This window comes from Sturnira hondurensis, unplaced genomic scaffold, assembly GCF_014824575.4.
Source record: "Sturnira hondurensis isolate 20B ecotype Veracruz unplaced genomic scaffold, ASM1482457v3 Scaffold0008640, whole genome shotgun sequence".
NCBI classification, from domain to species: Eukaryota; Metazoa; Chordata; class Mammalia; order Chiroptera; family Phyllostomidae; genus Sturnira; species Sturnira hondurensis.
Genome location: NW_028081271.1, coordinates 19,994,789 through 20,019,185, shown reverse-complemented (window position 1 = coordinate 20,019,185; position 24,397 = coordinate 19,994,789). Strand labels below are relative to the sequence as shown.

General features: G+C 46.5%; 1 protein-coding gene across 8 annotated transcripts in view; it reads right to left on the bottom strand.

The window, feature by feature from the left end:
• The window catches only part of TACC1 (transforming acidic coiled-coil containing protein 1), a 102,111-nt gene extending 78,673 nt beyond the window's left edge, over positions 1–23,438 (bottom strand). For 2 of the 8 annotated variants that reach the window (XM_037055409.1, XM_037055410.1), the window contains exon 1: positions 16,222–16,359. In XM_037055409.1, the coding sequence (XP_036911304.1) occupies positions 16,222–16,354 (133 nt within the window). In that variant the 5' untranslated portion in view covers positions 16,355–16,359. Of the gene's footprint in view, positions 1–1,149; positions 1,306–16,221; positions 16,360–23,062 lie in introns of those variants that run through there. The other 6 variants (XM_037055414.1, XM_037055415.1, XM_037055411.1 and 3 more) reach the window with 5 other exon arrangements.
• Between the last annotated feature and the right edge of the window lie 959 nt (positions 23,439–24,397).

Genomic DNA, 24,397 nt, shown 5'->3' with positions numbered 1-24,397 from the left:
TGGTTTCACCATATCTAGCTGTGTGACCTTGGACAGGTCACTTGATTTCTCTGAACTTCCGTTTCCTCGCCAGTAAAATGAGGCAATAATAGAAACTCAGTGTTCCTGCAGATTAAACAATATGATATTTAGAACAAGGTTTCTCACATTTTATGTGTTCAGTCGTTCTCAGCTAATCTTATGATTAATGAGCTACCTGAATTAAGTTTAGATTAATGATCATATATAAAGAACAGAAGGCACAACTAAAACATCTATCATCTAGTTACTTGGGAAGCTACTTCGCCTTGAAAAGATGACCAAAAATTCCTTCCATGGCCCGGGCTGCCTATATGTGGTGGCTAACTGTCTCTCTCAAATTAAATAGCGTTGGCATTGGCTGATTTAAAATAGACTGTGGAATCCTTGACATTACCTCATCTCCAAGGCTCATACAGTCTAAAAGTTTTTGAAATTAAACACTTAAAAGTTTGTTTGGGTGCTCAAATAAATAGGTGTCAACGCGTCCTCTCTGGCAAGAAGTATGGCCATCTTTTAAATCGTGCAACTTGCTCTAATCACTTTCTCTAAAAAATGCTTGCATTTCAGTACTTGGCGTCCCCAATTGTTGCTGTCCCCGAACAAAAGCCTAATTGCTACTAGTACAATACAGCCCTTTCTCTGAGATCACCATGAAGACCTCGGAACAAACAGGAGAGGGAGTTCTCGGGAGCAGCAAGCATTGCTTCAAAATCCCGGGACGCTGCAGGCCAACACGAGCTGAGTTATCTTTGAGACTCGAGTCCCATGCCACTGTCTCCCCTCTCTTCGAGTAGCTCTATCTCCGCACATGCGTTTTGCTTCTTGAACGAGTCTGGAAAACTCGAGGTCCCCTTCTCCCACCCACGCAGCAAGAACAGGACGGCAGCAGCCCTGCTTGGGTGCGATTATGTCATGGTGGGGTTGTGGCCGGGCGGGAGCCCTCAGGGCCCCACAGGGCGAGGCTCCGGGCTGCATGTCCCACCAAGCTGACCCGGAGTCCCTGTGCCCCCGCGGGAGCGAGCGGGAACCCCAACTTCCCAGACCTTGAGGGACAGGGGCCGGGCGTTTCACTCCCGGCTAGCACGCAAACCCCCAAACGGCGGCCTCGGGGAGGCCTCTGGGACTCACGCGGTTTCTCTGGGTCTCGGGGGCCTCTCCCCGGCCGGCTCCCGGCCCCTCGGGGTCTGAGAATGGGAACCTCCCATGGCTTGGAGCTCGTGCCCAGGCTTACGCCCGCCTGTGCTCCGTGGTGCGTTGGCGGGACCCGGACCCTAGGCGGGGAGGAGGCGCCAGGGCGGGAGGGTGGGTGGGGCCGAGGGGTGGGCGGGGAGCCCTCCTTCGGGGTCCCGGGCGTGGAGAGCCGCCCAGAGGACCGTGCTGGAGACGCGGCCGTTCTCAGCCAATTGCAGGGTTCAGTCTGCGCTGCCGCCCAGGTCACCCGCGAGGGGCACCACAGAGCAGCGCTGATGCCCAGGTCACACCCGCACCCGGGCAGCGGGCGCCACATATCCCAGCCAGGGCGCCCCACGGCGGCGGAGGGCCACTGGTGGAGAGGATTGGCGGCCCGGGCGCGACCCTCGAGCCCCCGGACCACGGAAACGTCGCTCTCTCTGCCCCTGCCAGCCCGGGAGGTCGGGCGACCCTGGGGCAGTGGGCAGGAGCCTGAAAGTGGAGTCGCGGGGAAGAGGCAGCTCTGCGGAGAGGCACCGGTAGCCAGCGGTGTGCGCCCGAACCGAACCGCAGACTCAGGCTATGCTTCCAAGCCTGGCCTTGGAGGAAGGCCTGGGCTGAGTTCTACAGAAAACTGAGTTAATCCTGGTTCTGCCCTTGACTAGCTGGGTGATTTGGAACAAGCCACTTCACCCTCTCCGAATCATTTCTCGATTAATCAAATAACGGAGTATATTTATTTTTGCCCCCCAGCATCCTTTCCGATTTCGACAACGAATGAATTGAATGTTCTTCCACACCCAGAGGAAAAATGCACCCTGTCCCTCCCATTGCGCCGAATAACTCCCTTTTTGGACTATTTCATGCTTTCTCGCCCATTCCTGCCTCCACTTCTCTCCAGCCATCTCTCCTCCACCCCCAGCGTTTTTGCTTTTTTGTGTAGGAGGGGTACCTAGATTGGTGTGCCTTAAAAAAAAGAAAGAAAGAAAACAAACTAACACCTATTTACCGTTCCAAACCCAACACAAAGCTCTCGTCTATAGCATTATCCTGAATCCTGACGTCACGTCCTTTTTTGTTATTGTCTGTCTCCTGCACTGGAATAGAAACTCCATGAAGACAGAAAATTAAATTTTGTTGCCTGTTCCTGCTTGGCGCTCAACCGTTGATAAATGCGTTTGTCCTACACGCAGGAGATCAACCTTTCTTCCCGGGGTTCCCGCAGCACTCGTTAGTTTCGATAACATAGCATTGACCAATCCTATTTTGTCGTTGTCTCTTCACTGGTTCATCTTTCCAGTAGAACCTGAGTTCTTCAATGGCAAAGAACGCTGTCTTATCTCTGCACCAAAACTCAGTGCCTGGCACAGTGCCTGTACCCCGGCCTGCGGTGTGTGCTGAATGCGTGCACCCTGTGGGTACGCGGCACGGGGAATGGTGTTCATTCAGCATTAGCTGTCATTCTGGGTGGGAAGGTCTAGGAAAATAAAGAGGCCTGTGGCTACACTTTAATGTTTCCAGAAAACTCATAATAAAGACATGTATGAATATATATTTATAAATATATACAAATAGAGACTTACAGCTGATCTCTCTTTTTTAATGTCAATTTTTGACTTCTTGTTTATATGTTATACATTATCTTCACTCTGTTATGGCCAGAAGGTTCCTAGAGTTTGGGATGCGGCCACATTGTTGACATGTACATCCAAGTATTTGGGGGTGGGAAAAGAAACATTAATCTGTAAAAATGTAGTGAGACCAAATTGAGGTCTTATGGGAAGCATTTCAAATAGCTAAGGAAAAGCTGACTCTTGGCAGATAACTTTTTTAAGTTCAAGTGCTTCACACATTCTATCGGGAATACTTCAGCAGTGTGATTGAAGAGCCAACGATACCACAAACACAACCCTGTCAAAGCCACAGTCCCCTCCGGAGGAACACACAGCCCCTCCCAGTGAGAAAGGTCTGCATTCCCGTGGGTCCTCCCAAGGAAAAATGGGAGGGGAGACAGGAGAGGAGGGTAAGGAAGAAAACATTGTCTTCCCACTCCGTGGACAAGACAGTCAGTCGGGAAGGGTTTTATTACCGTAAGTTCAGAGAGGCCCAGACTATGCCACTCAAGTGGTTTAAAGGAAAAGGGAAACGTGAAGCCCATGCCCTGCTGCAGGGCAGAGAAACTGAGATGAAGGGGGGAGAAAGAGTCTCTAGAACAATGTGAAAGGTTGCCTGTAGGGGACACAAATGTGTCTCTGCAGAGACGCTTGTGTGCACTGATCGGCTGTCCTACCTGGTCCAGACAGGAGCAGCTGGGGCTTCAGACCCAGGGATGTGAAGACACTGAAGGAGACAGCTTGTCTTTGGGAAGTAAACTTAAGAGAGCTTTCCAGAGAAAATGCCCAGGATAGACCCGAGAGCCCCACATACGTGACGTTTGTCCCTTTCACGGAGGCAGAGCTGAGTTCTGTTTTTCCATCCCAGAGGTGGCTCACAGATCGCCAATGAGGGAACAGACTACACGATATCTGCTAATCCTCTGCTTAACATCCCTTGGTTTTAAATTCTTCTTGCTTTTTATGTTTCAATTACAAAACAAAGTCAAAGCCTTCGCATTCCTAATGAAGATACAGACTTGTTACCATGCGATCACAAGCTGTCTGAGGAAACCTACTGAACCTATGGGAGCGTCTCCTCCCCGCCACCTGTGGTTCTGTGGTGGTGCAGTCAGAGGCCAGGTGAAAGTGCGGGGACCCTGCTGTCACCTGACCTGCTGACTGAGCACAGAATGCCAGTTCCAGGGGTCAGACCCAATCACGCAGGTGAAGAGTTCTCTTTTAAGCAGAGGATAATAGCTAGACCACTCGGTGTTGCCTTCAATAAGGAGTAAAGGGAAAAGAAAACCTGGCTATTATATGCTGTGCTGTAGTTTCTGTCTAATGTGACCAAAAAGAAGAAAGAGAAGGAGAGAGGAGGGAGGCAGCCCACCTTTCTCAGTGTCTGGTCGGTGGGCTACTGCAACACGATAGCCAGTCAGGGTGGGAGGAGACATATGGCCAGTGATGGAGTCTAGGAGAGGTACTACGTGATATCTAGTATTAAGGTTTTCATTTGGACATTATAATTCTGCCAGTAAGTCATTTTTAAATGTTGAAAAAATAGTAAAGAAAGAAAATTTAAGAAACTGAAATTCAGGATTGCCCATCTGAGTTGCAGAATCTCCCCCTTCCACAAAACGCTTTGTCGAAGGACGGCAGCCAACAGGTATGAGATACCAGGTTCAGTGGGCAATGACGATAAGAGTAGTTAGGAGTTGCTGAGCACTTTCTATGCACCAGCCCCTGTTCTAAGTGCTTTTGATTTACTAACTCATTCAATGTTCATGAGAATGCTTTGGGTAGGCATGTTTAGTGTCCTTAATTTACAAATGAGCAAAGTGAGGCATGGGAAGGTTAAACATGCCCACGGCCACACAGCTAGGAAACCGCAGGGCCAGGACTCGGAGTCGGGCAGGGTAGCCGCAGAGCTCTCACACGGAGCTCAGCCTCCAGGCTGCACCTCTTTCATTTTTACACTGCGGTAAGTGGTGTCTGCAGTGTTTCAAACCGGTTCAGTCTGGATCACAAACTTGACGCTCAGCATGGATTGTTTTCCCCTCAGCAATCATGGCAAATGAGTGTTACCCTTCAAAGCAGCTGCCTTGGGAAGCTACATACTTATCTCAGAGCTGCCCCTTCTTGCCCATTTTGGAAATTGTTTAAATGCCAAATTTATGATACAATTGGATTTACTACTGAAGAGCCACATACTGTTCTTGAAATCAGGTGATATAAGTGCTCAACGTTGTTCTCCTTCTTCAAGATCCTTTTGGCTATTCTAATGGGACAGCTGTCTATAGATAAAATAGACAAACTTCATTTTTCCCTATAACATTTAAAACAAACTTGTTAATTTCCTTTAGAGGAGAGGTCCATGGGGATTTTTTTAAAGTTTTGGTCAGTGGGATAAAAACAGATGTATCAAGTTCAACTCCCAGGAAGTATCATTAATGGAGAGTGAGGAGGTACCACAGTCTGAATGTAGGTGTCCCTCCAGATTTTGTGTTTTTACCTGCACAGGTGATGCTATTAGATAACGGGGCCTTTGGTAGATGGCTAATTCATGAGTGTGGAGCACTCAGCAATGGGATGAGTGTCTTTATAAAGATGCTCCAGGGAGATGAGATCCCTTCCCTTCTCCCATGTGAGGACACAGAAGACACTGGGTGCGAACCAGGAAAACGGCTTCACCGAAGTGCCACCATGCTAGTGTGCTGCTGTTGGAATTCTAGGCCTTAAAACCAAGAGAAACAAATTTCTGGGCTTTTAAAAATATATTTATTGATTTTAGAGAGGGGGGAAGAGAGAGGGAAACATCAATGTGAGAGAGAAACTTCAACCAGTTGCCTCTTGTACACTCCCTGACTGTCATGAATCCGCATCCCAGGCCTGTGCCCTGATCAGGAATCCAACCCCCAAGCTTTGGATGTGTACACGATGATGCTCCAACCAACTGAGCTGCACCAGCCAGGGCTAAATTTCTGTGTGTGTTTTTTTAAAGCTACCCGGTTTGTAGTATGTTGTTATAGAAGCCCAAATGGACTAACACAGGAAGTGAGCCCTTTGGGGGCTCTTTGTTTTTCCTGCCAGCTGGAATGCTGGTGGGCCAAGCTGGATTCACACAGCCACACTTAATCCTGAGGTTGAAAGAGCCTGAGTCCTTTACACCCAGGAGCCTCTGAGCATGCCCTGGATTGCCTATGCACAGATTACGTTTACGTGAGAAAAAAGTGAATAACACATTGGTTAGCCACTAACACTTTGGACTTCTGTGAGACTCAGACGATGCAAATCCTAATCAATATTCTGCTCACTAAATCGGGGAGAAAGAGAGTCCCATTACCTGTGCCTGGAAGAACTGTACGTCTGCCTGCAGTCACTCCATCTCACTCTGTAGATGAAGAGTGTTATGAACCTAATGCAGGTGTGCCTCATTTCATTGCACTGTGTTCTGTTGCACTTCACAGATGTTGCATTTTTTATACACTGAAGGCTTGTGGCCACCCCGAGTTGCACAAGTCAACCAACCGTCACCATTTTCCCAACACTGTTTTCTCACTCAATGGCTCTGTGTCACAGTTTGGCGATTATCACAGTGTTTCAAGGTTTTTCATAATTATTATTATTTTTTAAAAATATATTTTATTGATTATGCCATTACAGTTCTTCTAATTCCCCCCTTCATTTCCCTCCACCCTGCACACCCCCTCCCCCACCATTCCCCCTCTTTAGTTTATGTCCACGTGTCTCAAGTTCTTTAGATTCTATATTTCCCCTACTATTCTTGCCCTCCCCCCTGTCTATTTTCTGTCTACTGTCTATGCTACTTATCCTCTGTACCTTCTCCCCCCTTCTCCTCCTCCCACTCCCCTGTTGCTAACCCTTCATGTGATCTCCATTTCTGTGGTTCTGTTCCTCTTCTAGTTGTTTGCTTAGTTTGCTTCTGTTTTTGTTTTAGGTGTGGTTGTTAATAATTGTGAGTTTGCTGTCATTTTACTGTACGTGATTTTTTATCTTCTTTTTCTTAGATAAGTCCCTTTAACATTTTATATAATAAGGGCTTGGTGATGATGAACTCCTTGAATTTGATCTTATCTGAGAAGCACTTTATCTGTCCTTCCATTCTAAATGAAAGTTTTGCTGGATAGAGCAATCTTGGATGTAATGACTTGGAATACTTCTTTCCAGCCCCTTCTTGCCTGGAAGGTCTCTTTTGAGAAATCCGCTGACAGTCTGATGGGAACTCCTTTGTAGGTCACTGTCCCTTTATCTCTTGCTGTTTCTAGGATTCTCTCCTTCACTTTAATCTTGGCTAATGTAATTATGATGTGCCTTGGTGTGTTCCTTCTTGTGTCCAACTTCTTTGGGACTCTCTAAGCTTCCTGGACTTCCTGGAAGTCTATTTCCTTTGCCAGATTTGGGACGTTCTCCTTTATTATTTGTTCAAATATGTCTTCCCCTTGCTCTTTCTCTTCCCCTTCTGGTACCCCTATAATTCGGATGTTGGAACGTTTAAAGATGTCCTGGAGGTTCCTAAGCCTCTCCTCATTTTTTTGGATTCTTGTTTCTTCATATTTCTCTGGTCATTTTTTCTTCTTTCTGGTCTACTCCCTTGATTTGAGTCCCAGTTTCCTTTCCATCACTATTGGTTTCCTGTGCATTTCCCTTCATTTCAATTAGTTTAGCCTTCATTTGTTCCTCTAATTTGTGACTAAAATCGACCAATTCTGTGAGCATCCTGATCACCAGTATTTTGAACTGTGCATTTGATAGGTTGGCTATTTCTTGGTCACTTAGAGTTATTGGCTCTGGGGCTTTAAGTTCTTCTTGAGCCATGTTTTGGTCTGTTTCCACCTGTTATGTACGTATGAGGAGCAGAGCCCTAGGTGTTCACCAGGGCGGGGGGACCCAGTTGCTGGGTTGTGACGCTGTATGTGGGGGCAGGGTCCAAGAGGGGCAATGGCGGTCCCCTCTGCTGCTTCTCTCCGCTGGGGCCTGTGCGGTCTGTCTCACTGCTTGCTCCTTTGCTGGTTTATCTGTGCGCCAATGTGTGACTGGGGTCAGCCTGCCGCCCTGCACCCTCACTGGGTTCACCCGTTGCTACCCCACACCTGGGATCTGCCCACGGCTGCCTGCGGGCCTGGGTCCGGGGATCTTTCCTGCCTGACTCCGCTCCGCTGCTGGCTCTGCCCCTCTTACCGATCTGGGTGAACGGATTATTGTTGTCGGACTTCTGTATAGTTCAATTTTCTGTGTTTTGGCTGTGTTTTTGTTACTGAAACTTTGTTGACTTTAAACTTGGTTGTGAGAGGAGGCACAGTGTTTCCACCTATGGCTCCATCTTGGCAGAAGTCCAGTTTTTCATAATTATTATATCTGTTATGGCGATCTCACTGATTGTAGTTGTTTTAGGGCACCAGGAACCATGTCCATATGCAATGGCAAACTCGATCGACAAATATTGTCCGTGTCCTGACTGCCCCACTGGCTGGTCGTCCCTCCCCCTCTCTCCCTCGCTTCAGGCCTCCCTATTCCCTGAGATGCAATGATATTGAAATCAGGCCAATCAATAACCCTCCAGTGGCCTCTACGTGTTCAAGTGAAAGGAGGAGTCACGTTTCTCACTTTAAAACAAAAGGTAGGAAGGATTAAATTTAGTGAGAAAGACATGTCAAAAGCTGGGACAGGCCAACACCTAGGCCTCTTGTACCAAACACTGAGCCAAGCTGTGAGTGCAAAGGGAAAGTTCTTGGAGAAAATTAAAAGTGCTTCTCCAGCGAACGCATGAATGATCAGCAAGGGAAACGGCCTTATTGCTGCCGATGTGAACGAAGTTCGAGCGGTCTGGTTGGAAGGCCGACCAACCACGACATTCCCTCAAACCGGAGCCTAATCCAGAGCAAGGCCCTAACTCTCTTCAATTCTGTGGTGGCTGAGAGAGGTGAGGACGCTGCAAAAGAAAAACATGAAGCTAGCAGAGGCCGTTTTGTGAGGTTTAAGGAAAGAAGCCATTTTCATAACATAGACGTGCAAGGTGAAGCAGTGAGTGCTGACAGTGAGGTGGCAGCGGGCCACCCAGAAGATCTAGCCAAGGCAATTCATGAAGGTGGCTACACCACACGGCAGATTTTCCAGGTAGACGAAACTGTCCTATGTTGGAAGAAGATGCCCTCTAGGACTTTCACAGCTAGAGAGAAGTCAATGCCTGGCTTCAAAGCTTCAAAGGACAGGCTGACTGTCTTGTTAGCAACTTGAAGCCACTGCTAGGGCCCTTAAAAATTAGGCTCAACCCACTGCGCCTGTGCTCCGTACGTGAAACAACAAGGCCTGGATGAGAGTGCATCTGTTTACAACATGGTTTACTGAATCTTTTAGGCCCACTGTTGAGATTTACTACTCAGAAAAAAGATTCCTTTCAAAATTATTACTACTTATTGACAATATACTTGGTCACCCAGGAGCTCTGAGAGAGAGGCACAAGACTAATGTTGTTTTCCTGCCTGCTAACACTACATTCATTCTGCAGCCCATAGATCAAGGAGTAATTCTGACTTTCAAGTATTATTGTTTAAGAAATACATTTCATAAGGCTATACCTGCCGCAGATAGTAATTCTTTTGATGGATGTTGACAAAGTAAATCCTTCAGGAAAGGATTCACTATTCTAGGTGCCATTAAGAACATTTGTGATTCATGGGAGGAGATCAAAATAGCAATATTAGCACGAGTTTGAAAGAAGCTGATTGCAACCCTCGTGGATTACTCTGAGGGGTTCAAGACTTCAGGGGTTCAGTGGAGGAAGCAACTGCAGATGTGGTTTAAATAGCAAGAGAATTAGAATTAGAAGTGGAGCCTGAAGAGGTGAATGAGTTGCTGCAATCTTGTGATAAAACTTTAATGCAGCAGTCCCCCAACATTTTTGGCACCAGGGACCGATTTCGTGGGAGACAATGAGCTCAAGCAGTAATGAGAAGTTTTGCTGGCTTATCCTATGCTCACCTCTTGCCGTGAGGCCTGCTTACTAACAGGCCACAGACCTGTATGTCCCCGGCCTTGAGGTTAGGGACCTATGAGTTAATGGATGAGGAATTCCTTCTCATGAATGAGTTTTAAAAAATGGATTCTTGAGATGGAAACTACTCCTGATAAAGATGCTATGGAGACTGTTGAAATGACAACAGAGGATTTAGAATATTATATAAACCTTCTGGTAAAGCAGCAGCAGGTTTTGAGAGTGCTGACTCCCGTTCTGAAGGACGTTCTACCGTGTGTAGAATGCTTCCAAGCAGCATTACATGCTCAGGGAAACAGGCCATGAAAAGAAGCGTCACTTGATGCCGCAAACGTCATTGTTCTCGTATTTTAAGGAATTGCCTCAGGCCCCCCAGCCTTCAGCAACCACCGCCCTGATCATTCAGCAGCTGCTAACATCAAGGCAAGACCCTTCCCACTAGCAAAATGATTATGACTTGCTGAAAGCTCAGCAAACATTTGGTTATGGTTAGTGTTTTTTAGCAGTCGAGTATTTTTAAATCAAGGCATGTACATTGGTTTTTAGAGATAATGTAAATGCACAATTAATAGACTATAGTGTAGCTCTGGCTGGTGTGGTTGGGTGGATTGAGTACCGGCCTGGGAACCAAGGAGTTGCCAGTTGGATTCCCAGTCAGAGCACATACCTAGGTTGCAGGTACCAGGTCCCCAGTAGGGGGCGTGCAATAGGCAACCACACATTGATGTTTCTCTCCTTCTCCTTCCCTTCCCATTGCTATAAAAATAAATAGAATCTTTTAAAAAATACACTGTAGTTTAGTGTATGCATAGCTTTTATATGCACTGGGAAACCAAAAAGATTGTGACTTGCTTTATTGTGATATTTGCTTTATTGTGGTCGTCTGAAATTGAACCCACATTATATCCAAGGTATGTCTGTACTTCCTCAAATTTAGCTCTGGCCAGATCTGTCCATAAAACCTCCCCTCAGCCATCATTGCTAAGCAAAATCATGCCCTATTCCAAACAAACTTCCTCCAACTAAATGCTTTCATTCTTTTCTCCCTTAACGCTCTCCTGAGTGCTTCATTCATTCATTCACACAATAGATGTATTTATAAATGCCTGCTCGTATGACTGTCCATTTGAATTCATCATCGCAAAAATGTTGGATGAAATGAGGGCTGCCTGAGGCTTGCTACCAGCCTCAAGATGACCCTCTTGCAAATCTACGCCCTAATTCTGCCTCCCATCATTGTTTTGGCACTGCCTAACACAGAAAAATTACAACGGAGAGACTGATTCCTAGAACAAAGCTGGAAAGGCTCCTAGAGGCCATCTAGTTCCACCTTCTTATATTTATATAAGTGAACCAAGGCCGTGATGCTGGAGACGTGCCCAAGGTTGCAGACACCGTACCAAAGCCGGAGCCAGGGCTCAGATTTCCCCACTCCTACCCAGTCCTTTGTTCTTCCCTCGGTCCTTATTTCCTTCATTCACACTTAACCCAGATACAAAGATTACATACACGCTATTTTGATTAGAAAATTTTAGTACATTACTTTAAAAACCATCCCCGTTATACTTGGTGTCAAAGAGAGAAATTCCCTTTGGTGATTTGTCTTTGAGTTTATCCTCAATTTACACTGAAGAGTGAACACGCCAACAACCCGGGTGAGAACCTTTTCTCTGGCCTTGAAACCCTTGGGGCTGAAGAAAATTAAGTCAGGTGAAAGTCACATGCTAACTTACAAGGCAGGTTTTCAGTGCAAGTTTCTAGCCAAATGCCTTTGACCTGAAGGCTGATTCTCAGAAATCCCTCTATAATTCTACCAGCCACACTGTGAGCGACTGTTCCCTAACACTTTGTGCCAGCAAAACTGAATTCTGCCAAAAAAAGAAAGTCTTTGTTCCCTGTTTCAAGGTGATGCAACTGTCAACTCTAATAAGTTGGCAGTTTCCAGAAGAGAGCTTGTGCTTCTGACCTGTGACCCCGTTCTTCTGCTGTGGGAACAGCTCCAAGTTCACAATTTCAATCTGTATTCTCAGGGAGTGGAATGCAAGCACTTAAAAAAAACTTCTTTCCTTTTACATTTCATTTACTTGTCATTTCTATTCCTACACAATGGTTCGAAACAGTGCACCTTTGTGTGCTTTTTATTGATTTGTTTAAAAGCAGGCTAGTTTTTCTGCACTGGTGTTTTCAGAGATCCTGCCTATACTTCAAACACCCTGGACTCAGTAATCCCAAGTGTCATCTTGGAATATTAACTCGTGGCACTTTTGGGGGTCTCATGTCTCGTGCAGGTTTGGAGTAGTGACCCAGAGCGACCTTCGGGTATTTAAGCACGGATTCCAACCCCACTGTCTGGTCTTGGTGGTGGAAGGTAAGGAGAGTTCTTCCACCAATAGTTTATTTGCACTCTCTGGCCCAGTAGCATCTGGCTGTAGCCTTCCCACTAAGAAATGATGACGCAGACAGGAAAACCAGAAGGCTGGCAAGAGTCCTGAGGGCCTGGGTTCAAGGCAGGATTTTAATTGGTGAAACTTTGATATTAAAACTGGTGTGCCTGACCCACTGTACAAAAATACCATGAATATAAAAAATGCTACTGTTCTCTGGCTGGGCAAAACAAACAGGGTCTGTGAACTTGGAGTGCGCTACAAAGAAAGCAGAAGCGAATGTCTGCTCTAGACACTTCAAAAGAAGTCTAAAGAGAGACAAAGTAAACATAAAAATGCCCTTAGGTTTAGAAGGAAAGACTGTCCTAAGAGGCCATGTGAAGACTCTAATTATGCATCTTAGGACATTGGGAGCCAGACTGAGCCGTCAAGTTTTGAGAATAAAACAGGCCTTTAACCTTAAGCAGGTAAAACAAAAGGAAGAGAGCACAGGTAGAAGAGAACGCCAGAGCCGCTCTTTCTTCAGAAAGTCCGAATGGTTTCCACCTTCCTGCAGAGAAAGACCGGATTGAACTGGAATGACCCTGCATCTGCAGGTGAAAACCCCAGGGCACCCATGGGTGTGGGAGTTGGGATGGAAGGAAATGAAGCCATCAAACCTTGCTAGGTCAGTGGGGAGTACGGTTGTTTCACTTTTCCCATGTTCCAGAGAGAGGACAAGTCCCATCAGGATTTGGTGTTTCAACTCTCAACTCACAAGCTTCTGGTCTGTCTGCCACAGTGAAAAGTCCCTGAAGAAAGGAGGAAATCTGATCCTACTTGCAGGTCAGAGCAGGAAATGAAATGGCCAGTGCAAGAAGCAAAGCAGAGGCCTGAGCGAGATGGAATGAACGTAAGAAACGGATACATGGGTTGCCTGGATCAAACCTTGCCCAGCGGCGACAGCCTTGGGGCCCAAGAGCTGGAAGGGAGGGGCTGATGGGATCATCCGTTCCCAAATCCTACCTGATGCAGGAATCCTTTCCTCAGGATTCCTGACCTATGGTTGGCCAACCTGTGTTTGGAATTTTCGAAGATATTTCTGGCAGACACAGAGTTGCAGCACTCAGATCCCTCTCCAAGAAAGGACTCAGCAACCGAGCTCCGAGGAATGTGGTTAGCTGAGCATCTCCAGCTGTTAGTGCCTTCAGGGTCTGCTTCTGCTTTTGAGCTGAGATCAGTCTCCTGTGGCAGTCCCCAGCCAGTGGCTAAGCAAGGTAGTAGTATAAAAGGCCTGACCATTTCTGACTAGCATGGAACCTCTCTAATTGGCCATCTTTGCCTCGGAGCTCCGCATTGGTCAGGCAGGGACTAAGTCTCACCCGCATCACAGGTGAAGGCTTTCCTGCTCAAACTTGCTTTCACCCCTTTTTCTTTCCCAGGTGTTGTCCCTCCACAAGCCTTGATATATACAGCACAGGGGTTATTTTTAAGGTGTGAAACTATTCTATATGATACCATATGGTGGGAGCAGGACACCACTGATTTGTCAAAACCCATAGAACTTTACAGCTCAAAGAGTGAACCTAGTGCATGCAAATTAAAGAAAAAATCATTTAAAAGATCAGAGGATCCGGGATGGAATGCATGCTATGACAAAGCAATCTAACTATTGCAAATGTTTGAAACAACATCCCTGAAGGGGCTGACCTAGCCAGCTTTGGAGATGAGTGGCGTCTGTAGGACTAAGGGCAAAGGAAATGGTGCATAAGCATTAAGTCCAGCTGATAAAGTCGGTTCCCATGGGAGTGCAGGTTAACGACTCTAAAGCCACTATACCTGTATACTGAAATTGATGTAAATGGATAACAGATGGTGGGAGCCAGATTCCTCATGGCTGGGATGGGAACTTAGAGATAAGAAAAGGGAAGTCTAGAGAGATCCATGTGGTAATGAATTAGAGTTGGAGACATCAGCATCAATTCATGTTTTGTTTAATATAGAGTCAGGTGGTCACACACAGAAATAGTTATGAATGTGTGTATATACACAGGTTAGTGTACACACATCTATCTTCTTGCTCTATTAACTGAAAGGGACTAGAAGCAACAACTCCTCAGTAGCAACAAGCACACCTGACACCCAGATCTTGGTTTTCAATGCGATTCTCTAATGAAAGGAGCCAAGGGTACTTAAGTAATGGCTGATTCTAGGCCTGGGGCAGGGAATACACAAGATGAGCCTTGAGCATTTTACATCACCAGGATGTAAACGAGTGCACAAGAAAATTTAAAAAAATTTAAAAACACACCAAAACTCACATTGATGGTAGTATGACAAAGGGACACAGAAGTCGATTGAAAAAGTTCCCCATGGCCAAAGCTTGGGCAAACTGAACTGAACAATAATTTATTAATTATTAATATAATCAATAAATTAGTATTGGAATATAACCTTAAGTGTAAAATAAAATGCATGAGTTTATACTATATAAATAAATAATTTAACAAATAAATGAATCAAGAGAAGAGGCATATTCCTGAAGAAGAATTCCAGACAATTTACACAGATAGTCCACCCTCCAAGAGGCAAATGCCTCACTCCCCACTCCCTTAGCGTGAGCTGTGTGTGCATAGTAACTTCCTTCCAGAGCGCACCACTTGGAAAGGAGGAAAGGAGTGACTTCGCAGTGGAGAAGCCCATGACCACCGCTTCCGTCAGGAAATCGAGGTTAACACCAACAGGGACAAGTCATGTGGATAGTAGGCCCCCTTGACGTGATGCAGTGAAATGACACTTCCCTTCTGTGACATTCCCCAGAACTCACTGCTGTATGCAGTGAGAAAAACAGAAGACAAATCCCACCTGAGAAACATCCTACAAATACTGGATGAACAGATTGACAGTCCTCAAACTTTCAAGGTATCAAAAAAAGAAAGAGAAAGAGAAAGAAGGAAGGAAGGAAGGAAAAAAAGAAAGAAAGAAGGAGGAAGAGAAGGGGGGAGGGAGGAAGGAAGGAGAGGAAAGGAGAGGAGGGAAAGAGGGATGAAGGGAGGCAAGGGAGGGAGGAAAGTCTGAGAAACTGTCAAGCCGAGAGTGATATAAAAAGTCATGTCTATAGATTTTTCTTTCTCTAATAAACAAAGATGCGTGTGTCAGTCGGGACCCCGGCAGGACACACTCTCCAGTTTGAGAATGTGATAAAGGGACTGTTTACAAATGTAGATGTGAGTAGAGTCTGAGAGACCTCAAGAGAGAGCAGTTTTCCAGGGCTATTTAGTGAAGGACGTGGCTGTGTGCAGAAGGCTGCCTGGAAGGAGCTGGGGTCTTCAGTTGGAGGACACAACCAGCCCGGGACAACCCAGCAGGAACAGCACAAGAGGAACAAATACCTTTGTGTCACTCTACCCCCACCCCCACCCCCCAATTTCCAGCTGTGGCCTCCATTGGCTAAACCTAACCGGAACTCAGGACGGCCGTGCAGGACGGCCGTTTAGATCAGCCTCCTGGACACAGAGGAGAGTGGAAAAGGGTGGAGAGCGGATTTACAAGGGTAAATGGAAATACCAGCTCCACATCGTTTTAATCCCCTTTCAAGACTATCCTCATAACAGATTGGTTCCGAGACCCAGAGGGACTCCTGGGTCTCCTTGAGGAAGTCGCTGCTTCTCTGAGTCTCATTCTCTTCATCTGTAAAACGAAGGGTTTGTCCTGGGACGTCTCTGAGATCCCTTTCAGGCCTGATGTACATGATTCTAGAAGCAGCGAAATGCCTTACCAGGCTGTGGCTGATACATGCCCGGAGCCCTGACAGCTGTTTATTGACTGAAGTATGTGCAGACCTCGTTTCTCCATGACGTGTCTCTACATCTGCGCCGGGCTGTGCAGCGCTCGTTGGCTAGTGAGCCGCTCCAAGGAAAGGAGCGGGCTTTGCTCCCTGCTGTCTGCAGACATATCGCAGGCCTGCTGGTAGAGGAAACCTGAGTCTGGGAATCCAGACTGGGCTCTGGACAAACAACTGCAAGAGGCGACGAGGTAGGCTGAAGGGCAAGCCACTCACCGACGTCAGGGTCAGCAGTCAGTGGGCATGCCTGCTTGTTCCTGAAGAAAACTCGAGGGGGCCTCCGCAGCTGGCAGCAGCTGATGCAGCCCCCGGGCTGGCCCGGCAACTCAACTGGCAGAGCCAGCAACATCTCGGCTGCCAGCAACCACGCAGATGGTAATAATTAGCCAGAAAGTCAAACTATGGAAAGTTCCAAGGGTCCAAGAGAGCCTCGCGTTGAACAATGAACACACGGGCCTTCCCCTGCTGTCTTGGCACATTTTCTTCTGTATTGTGTCTGCTTTTTCAACTACGGCCTGCTTCAGCCTCTTCAAACCTCGTTGTGAAAATAAGGCTGAGGCTAAGGAAGGGGATATCCCTGTATTCCTGTCCAGGGCTGAAAGTACAGACGTTGTAAGCCCTCTCTCCTAACCTCGTATACCACAGGTGACCTGGGTATGCGGCCGACTTCCTCCTTTTTCCTAAATCCACCTGTAGTCATTAAACCAGGACCCTCCATAACCACTGATGGGCCCCACATGACTACTGGTTTAAAGTGTGATTGAGGTGTCTAGGAAAAACCTATGTTCCAAAATCCTTTAAAACTCTCCCAAAACATTGGACAGATACATGGGAAAAAAATGAAACTAGGCCCTGGCTGGTGTAGCTCAGTAGATTGAGCACAGGCCTGCGAACCAGACGATCGCAGTTCAATTCCCAGTCAGGGCACATGCCTGGGTTGCAGGCCAGTTACCTGCAAGGCCAACTCCCAGCAGGTGACGCACAAAAGGCAACCATACATTGATGTTTCGCTCCCTCTCTCCTTCCCCTCTAAAGATAAATAAATAAATAAATATTTTTTAAAAAATGAAACTAGACCATCTTGTTATACCATATGCAAGAATAAACTCAAAATGGACTAAAGGCTAAAATGTAATGTTCAAAACCATAAAACTTGTAGGAAAAAACATAAGTAGTAAAATCTTTGACGTTTCTCTTAGCGATATTTTTTTCTGACATCTCTTGAGCAAAGAAAACAAAAAAATGGTAAGTGAATGGGACCACATCTAACTAAAAAGATTTTGCACAACAAAGGAAACCATCAACAAACTAAATGACAACCTACTGCATGGGAGACGATATCTGCCAATTATGTAATCCATAAGGGGTTAATGTCCAAAATTTATAAAGAACTCATACAACTTAACTGCCAAAAACCAAACAACTTCACTTAAAAATGAGCAGAGGACCTAAACAGATGCTTTTCCAAAGACGGCATACAGATGGTCAATAGACATATGAAAAGATGCTCCAAGGCCTGGCTGGTGTAGCTCAGTGGATTGAGTGCAGGCCTGCGAACCAGAGGATCGCGGTTCGATTCCCACTCAGGGCACATGCCTGGGTTGCAGGCCAGTTCCCTGCAGGCCAATTCCAGCAGGGGACACACTAGAGGCAACCATACATTGATGTTCCTCTCCTTCTCTCCTTCCCCTCTAAAGATAAATAAATAAAAATCTTTTTTAAAAGATGCTCCATATCACTAATCATCAGAGAAATAAAAATTAAAACCACAATGAGATACCACTTCACATTGGTGAGAATGGCCATCCTAAACAAATCAACAAACAACAAGTGCTGGTGAGAATGTGGAGAAAAGAGAACCCTAGTGCACTGTTGGTGGGAATCCAGACTGGTGTAGCCAGTGTGGAAAACAGTATGAAGTTACTTCAAAAAATTAAAAATGGAACTGCCTTATGGCCCAATGACTCCACTTTTGTGTATTTCTCTAAAGAAACCCAAAACACTAATTCGAAAGAATATATGCACCCCTGTGCTCATTGCAGCCTTGTTTACGATAGCCAATGGAAGCAGCCCGAGTGTTCATCAGTGGACGAGTGGATCAAAAAGCTGTGACACACACACGGTGGAATACCACTCAGCCATGAAAAAGAATGAAATCTTGCCATTTGTGACAGCGTGGACAGACCTAGAGGGTGGTACACTAAGTGAAATAAGTCAGTTACAGAAGGACAAATTATACCGTATAATTTCAATTGTATGTAAAATCGAAAGAACAAAATAGACAGAAACAGACACAGACTCACAGATACAGAGAACAGATAGTTGCCAAAGCGGAGGGGGTTTGAGGGCTGGGTGAAACAGGTGACGGGATTAAGAAGTACAGTTTGGCCCTGGCTGGTGTAGTGTAGTGGATTGAGCACGGGCCTGTGAAGCAAAGGGTTGCCGGTTCAATTCCCAGTCAGGGCACATGCCTGGGTTGCAGGCCAGGTCCCCAGTGGGGGACACATGAGAGGCAACCACACACTGATGTTTCTCTTCTACTCTTTCTCCTTCCCTTCCCCTCTCTCTAAAAATAAATAAAAAATATTTTTTAAAAAAGAAGTACAGTTTGGTAGTTACAGAATAGTCACGTGGATGTAAGTTACAGCATCGGGTGTAATATCTATGAATGGTGCCAGCTCAGTGCTGGAAATGCCATGGGGAACATTTTGTAAAATATATGGTTGTCTAACCACTACGCTATACAGCAGAAATGTATACAAAATAGTATTGAATATAAACACTAATCGAAAAATAAACCTTACATTTTAAAAACTGTCCCCAAACGGCTGATTTCTAAATCCTATTGTTGTTTCCAGCCCCAATAAATAAATGAATAAATCAATAAATAAGAAGAAACGGAGAGAAAAGAAAAACTGATTTTTGTCGTAAGCACGCGCAGCCTTGGGGGACGAGTGCCGTAAGGTTGTTCGGTGAGTTCAGGGCCTCAAGGCCGTCCGACAGATGAGGAAGGAAGGGGAGTCCAGAAGTGAGAGGCGAGAAGGAGGGAGGGGAAAGGGCCTCTAGGGAAACGGAAAGGACAAAGACAGGGCTCTGAGCACCTAGGAAGAACATCACACACTTCAACTGCTGCCTAGAGCTGACCAGGTCAAGACAGTGCTCTGAATGTTTTAAAATTTCAGAAAAGTGTCTTCTCTATCAAGTGACCCCAGGACAAGCTTTCGGTCTGGACTTTGGACCCTCAGGAAGGAGTTTGTCTTCCCAGCTTTGGAGAGATTAATGAGCTAATCACTGTGGTGTGTGGCTAGGGGTACCTAGGAAGTCTCCTTTCTCCAAAACGCTTTTCCTCTTCACAATGACAGAGAAATCTAAGTCTCCCATTGGAGCTGCACCTGCATATCAATTCTCATATTAATCGCTGTCCAGTGGCCTGCTGAAAGTCAGGCACTGGTCAGAGGAGGCTTGAATGAACAGCGGATAGGATTAACTTTAGGTATGGGATGCTGGGGGTTAGGGCCAGAGCGGGGCTCAGTGCGAGGCCACCACTGGGCCCTTCTCTGTGGGGTTAGAGAGTGCCTGAGATCCCTTCAGAAGAGGGGAGAGCAGTCCTGGAGACAGGGGGCCTCTGGGAGGGCACCAGAGTTCATTTGTAAATCACTATCTCCTTATTGTGTTTTTAATCAGCTTTACTTAGCTCTTAAATATGATATCTCAGCTTGAAATCCTAAAATCATCCTTCCAAAAACACAAGTGGTTCAGCCAAAGTCACTTAATCACTGATAAAAGCAAGCATTAAAAAAATAACAATAGGTCCAATGGTTGTCGCTAATTTCCATAACTATGATGATCAATAAATTATATTTCATTTCATCAAAAGACCTGGCTTGGCAAATCCAACCCTAAAGATGAGTTGTTTCGGTTCTCCCTCTTTAATCCCTGGCACAACCTCTAAACTCTTTTTCGTGGGTCCTAAGCCATCTGTCCGAGATGCTGCATCGCCCCTGGCCAGACCCGGGCACTACCCTCACAGCCATAGCTCACCGTTCAAACCATGGGTGCCCATTTTACCGTCTCAGACACCAGTTATGTCTTGTTTCTAGACCGACACCCAACTGCCTTACCTAAAAGTAACCCAGCCACCTCGTTTACACAGAGTAACATATTTACTGACTGCTAACTGTGTGCCAGGCACAGTTCCCAATGCTTTCTGTGGTCATAGAGATCATAATATCTCTGAGAAATAAGCAGTTATTTTCATCTCTCTACCTCGAATGTCATTTTTTGATAATATTGATAAGACGACCTAGCTAACACGTGGTAGAGCTGGGATTTGAACCGGGGCAGTCTGTCTCCAGAGCTGGCTCTTGGCCACAGAATCCTACCACCTCTCAGAGGGGAGATCAAGTTGATCAGAGATACAGCTTGGACAAGAACCCTGACTCCGCCTTATCACAGAGGTGCCCTTCCTTCCAGGGAACATTTTGTCCTGGTCCTGTCAGTGTTCCTCCCACACTGTTCTCGGAGCATCCTTTGCCAAAAATATGAAAGAGCTGTACTCACAATATTCCTTACACATAGGCTATGAAAATACTCAAGGCAGTTTGCTCAGACTCAGGGGATACGGCTTCGGTCCCACCTTTACCACCACTAACTGGCTGGGTGACCTTGAGCAAATCACTTAATGTCTCTGCCTTTAGATTCCTCAGCAGCAGAGTGGGCATCATGCCAAAGGCTGCCTTATAGGGCTTTTGTGGGAGGTTCATGAACTATGTGTCATGTGCTCAGCACCAGGTCTCAGTAAGGAAGCCATTATATTTAAGAGAGATCTATAATAACCATTATGATTATTGATCACACAGCCCATAACTGTGAGAAGTGGGAAGGGCACATTCAGAAAAGACTCAGAGAGAGGCCAGGCTGTAATCTCAGCTGTCCGGGGCCCCCCGCCCCTCGTCCGCCACTGCGTGAGGGAAGGCTGCCTGAGAGGGGAACACTCACCTCGGGAGCCTGGCAGCACATGCCTCCCCAGAGCAGGAGGTGGTCATTAAGTAGGAGGCAGATGAGGAGGGCCAAGCTAGAAATCCGTCTGTAAACCAGCTCTGTTCCATAAGCCATCATTTCAGTCTAGACAGAGCATTCCTTGTTCCAGGTCAGCAGTGGAAAGTTTTTCATAACTTTCAGCCAGGCATCCCACCATATATGTCAGGTAAAGACATAGCTGCTTTCTTGGGAAGGAGAAAAAGCGGGTCCCACAGGCTCCTGGTGGAACTCCTCCCCAAAGGGGATCCTGTACCCCTTCTGAAGGGCAATGATGTTCTTAGACTGCTGCTAAAGAAACATTTTCTAAGAGACACAAATGTGTATAAAACACGAACCGTGTCCTAGGGAGCTAGAGTCTAGTGAGCTGGCAGCTGCAGTCTTGCACTGGCTGGCCCCTGAGCCCCAATGGGCCTGGTGGAAGGTACAGTCCTAAAAAGGCACTGTGGCTTCCCCTGCAGAACCCGAGGCTTTTTGCTGCTAAGTGATCCCTCCATCCATAAGACACACTCCCAGGATTGGGGAGAGCATGCTTGCCTTGTTCACCTGCTTCAGAAAAATACTCCTTTACAATGCATTTACCTTTCACAACACCTGCCCAAGGTGGGTGTATTACTACCCCATTTCCCAGATAAGGAAACTGAGGCTGAGAACAGTGAACCTGTCCAAAGTCACTCAGCTAGACAAGGCTGGAACTGCTCAGCAGACTGGGGCTACTTCAGTTCAGATCCCTCCTCTGCCACTTACTAGCTGTAATCTCCTCGTCTGTAAGATGTGGATGCTGCTGCTGGTACTTACCACCCTTAGGCATATAGCAAGTGCTCAGCAAGGGTTAGTGGCTGCCTTGCGATCACCAACTGATAAGTTATGACTAGTTTTGTTCAATTCATTCCCCCAGTTGTTTAGCCTCTTAGAGAACAGTGCACAGCAGCATGTGGCTGAAGACAAAAATGTGTGATTTAGAGAAACCAGTGCCGCAGAAGAGCAGAGAAAGGGTATTTGAAAGGCTCTGTGATCGCTTTGTAAATTTTGGAGTGCTCCTTGTGCAGAAACCATGCTAAGCCCTCTGAGTCACTCCAATGTCAGCATACATGTTACCAGAGGTAGCCTTTCAGCGCTGACAGCTTAGGAGCATGTCCCCAAGGAAGCCAAGGGCACATGCAGCTTTCTGGGTAAACCAGTGAGCTCTGTCCCAGACAGCTAAGTCCCACACAGCACCTGGGCTCTGCCCATAAATGCACAGCACTAGTGCTCAAGGTGCCCCATTTCCTTGCCTAGAGGGGCAACTCAAGGTGTGTGTTCCCATCCATGACAGTGGGTGGGAGAGAGGGAAGGAGAGAGCATTGGGAGAGAAAGAAGGATATGTGGTCCAGGTGCTGGGAAACAGCTCCACCCCAGTTCATCACAGCAAAGATGCCCCTTCCTAGACTTTCCTTTCAGTCACTTCTCTCTGAAGGTATTCAGAGCTGAAAGTATTTATAAATGCTCCTTGACATTCCAGGGAAAAAGAGAAAGGAAAAGAAAGAAAAGGAAAGGAAAGGAAAGGAAAGGAAAGGAAAGGAAAGGAAAGGAAAGGAAGAAAGAGAGAGAGAAAGAAAGAAAGAAAGAAAGAAAGAAAGAAAGAAAGAAAGAAAGAAAGAAAGAAAGAAGAAATGAAGGAAGGAAAAAAAGGATGGAGGGAAAGGGAGAGAGTAAGAGGAAGGAAGGAAGCAAGCAAGGAAGGAAGGAAGGAGAGAGAAAAGAAGGAAGAAAGAAAATCAGGAATTTCTCAGAATTTGGCCATAACACTTTTCACATCAGAACTCAAACAAAACGTGTGCTTCCAGGGACCCAGGAATTAAAGTTAAGTTTGGACAGATGGTGGGAAAAGAAATGCCTGACCTCATCCCCTGAGTCCATCCACCCACGACACACACCCATCGGTGCATATGCCCTCAGCCCAAGGCTTAAAGGACAAGCATCTCGTTTTGCTCAATAAATGTCAAACGATCGCAAGAATGTCCAGTCCCTCAGCTCCTACCTCTTCGGCCGTGGTCCCAGGGTCGTTTCTCTCTGGCTCTGGCACCACCTGCGACAGATCCATCATCTCTTCTTGGGAAGCCCAGCCGCTGGTCAGGGAGGGGTTCCGAGGAAGGAAGGGGAGGGCAGGACTGAGATCAGCAGCGTGTGGGGGGGGGGGATGGTCTCTGAATCAAGCACTTGGTTACAGAGAAAAGGATGTTTTGCAATTTGGGGCTTTAATTTCCAGAAGCAGAACAGGAAATGTCCACTGGGGCTGGGAGCTCAAGAGAGAACTCGACTCGCCTGCCTGCAGAGGGGGATCTTCGAGAAGCCTCTGTCCGGTGGCCCGTCTGGAATTGAAAACTCCGTCTGCATTCCAGTGGCTTCCCCTCCTCACTCTTTCCTCTGGCCCCTTTTTTTCCCCTTAATGGAATGTCAGCTTCATTCCTGACATGCTGGAAAAATTTTCCTCTGCCTAAACTTGGCTCAGGAACACCCCCTCCTTGTGAGAGAATTTCTCCTGTTACACAGTTCAGCTTTTTTTTTTTTCCCCTAACAGAACTATTTGTTTTGCCAACTTTTGCGCTAGGGACATTTTTTATGGATGGTCCCTCCCTCCTGAACCTCTGAATTCCAAGAAATATACACACCCACATCCCTCTTGACTGTTTGTTTCCCCTTCTAATTAAAAAAGTAACAACAACAATAATATTAACTAGTAAGAGGTTGCAGTGAAAATGTCAAGCTACGGGCTCAGGAGGGTCCTGTCCGGGTCAGACTTCTGCATGTGTCCATCGGGGCCCACAGTGCAGTGCGTGGTGTGTGTGTGTGTGGGGGGCAATGATTCTTTTCAAGGCCCTCTCTCAGTTCCAGGTCTTTCTATGATGGTCACGTAGGAATTAACTACCTTTCCTAAACAGGATCCAATCCCAAGTTATGAACTCTGTCTCCTTGTGCCCCACCCCCCGCCGCCCCCGCCCCAGCCCCGCAGGAGTCTGAAACATTTGTGATTTGACTCTTGAAGGTGCTGGGGTGGAGGTATGGGGCGGGGTGGGGGGGGGGGGCGAGGCCGTTGAAGATGCAGTTGTTGATTACTGCCTGGAGGGTGGCGTGTCTGTGAGTCATCAAATGCCACCACCAATTGGGACCCTTAGGGCACTTGTTGACCCCTGCCCATAAAACTGGGTCGTTCTCATGGCGCTAATTAGAGATGTGTTCCCAACAGGAAATGACAATGCCTCCTCTGTTCTATTATTTTAAAAGGGGGGTAATAAAGAAATGAATAGTGTAAGCAAGATTATAAGAAAAAAATTTGCCCATTCGTCAAATTAGAAAGTTTCAAATGTTTTAGAAA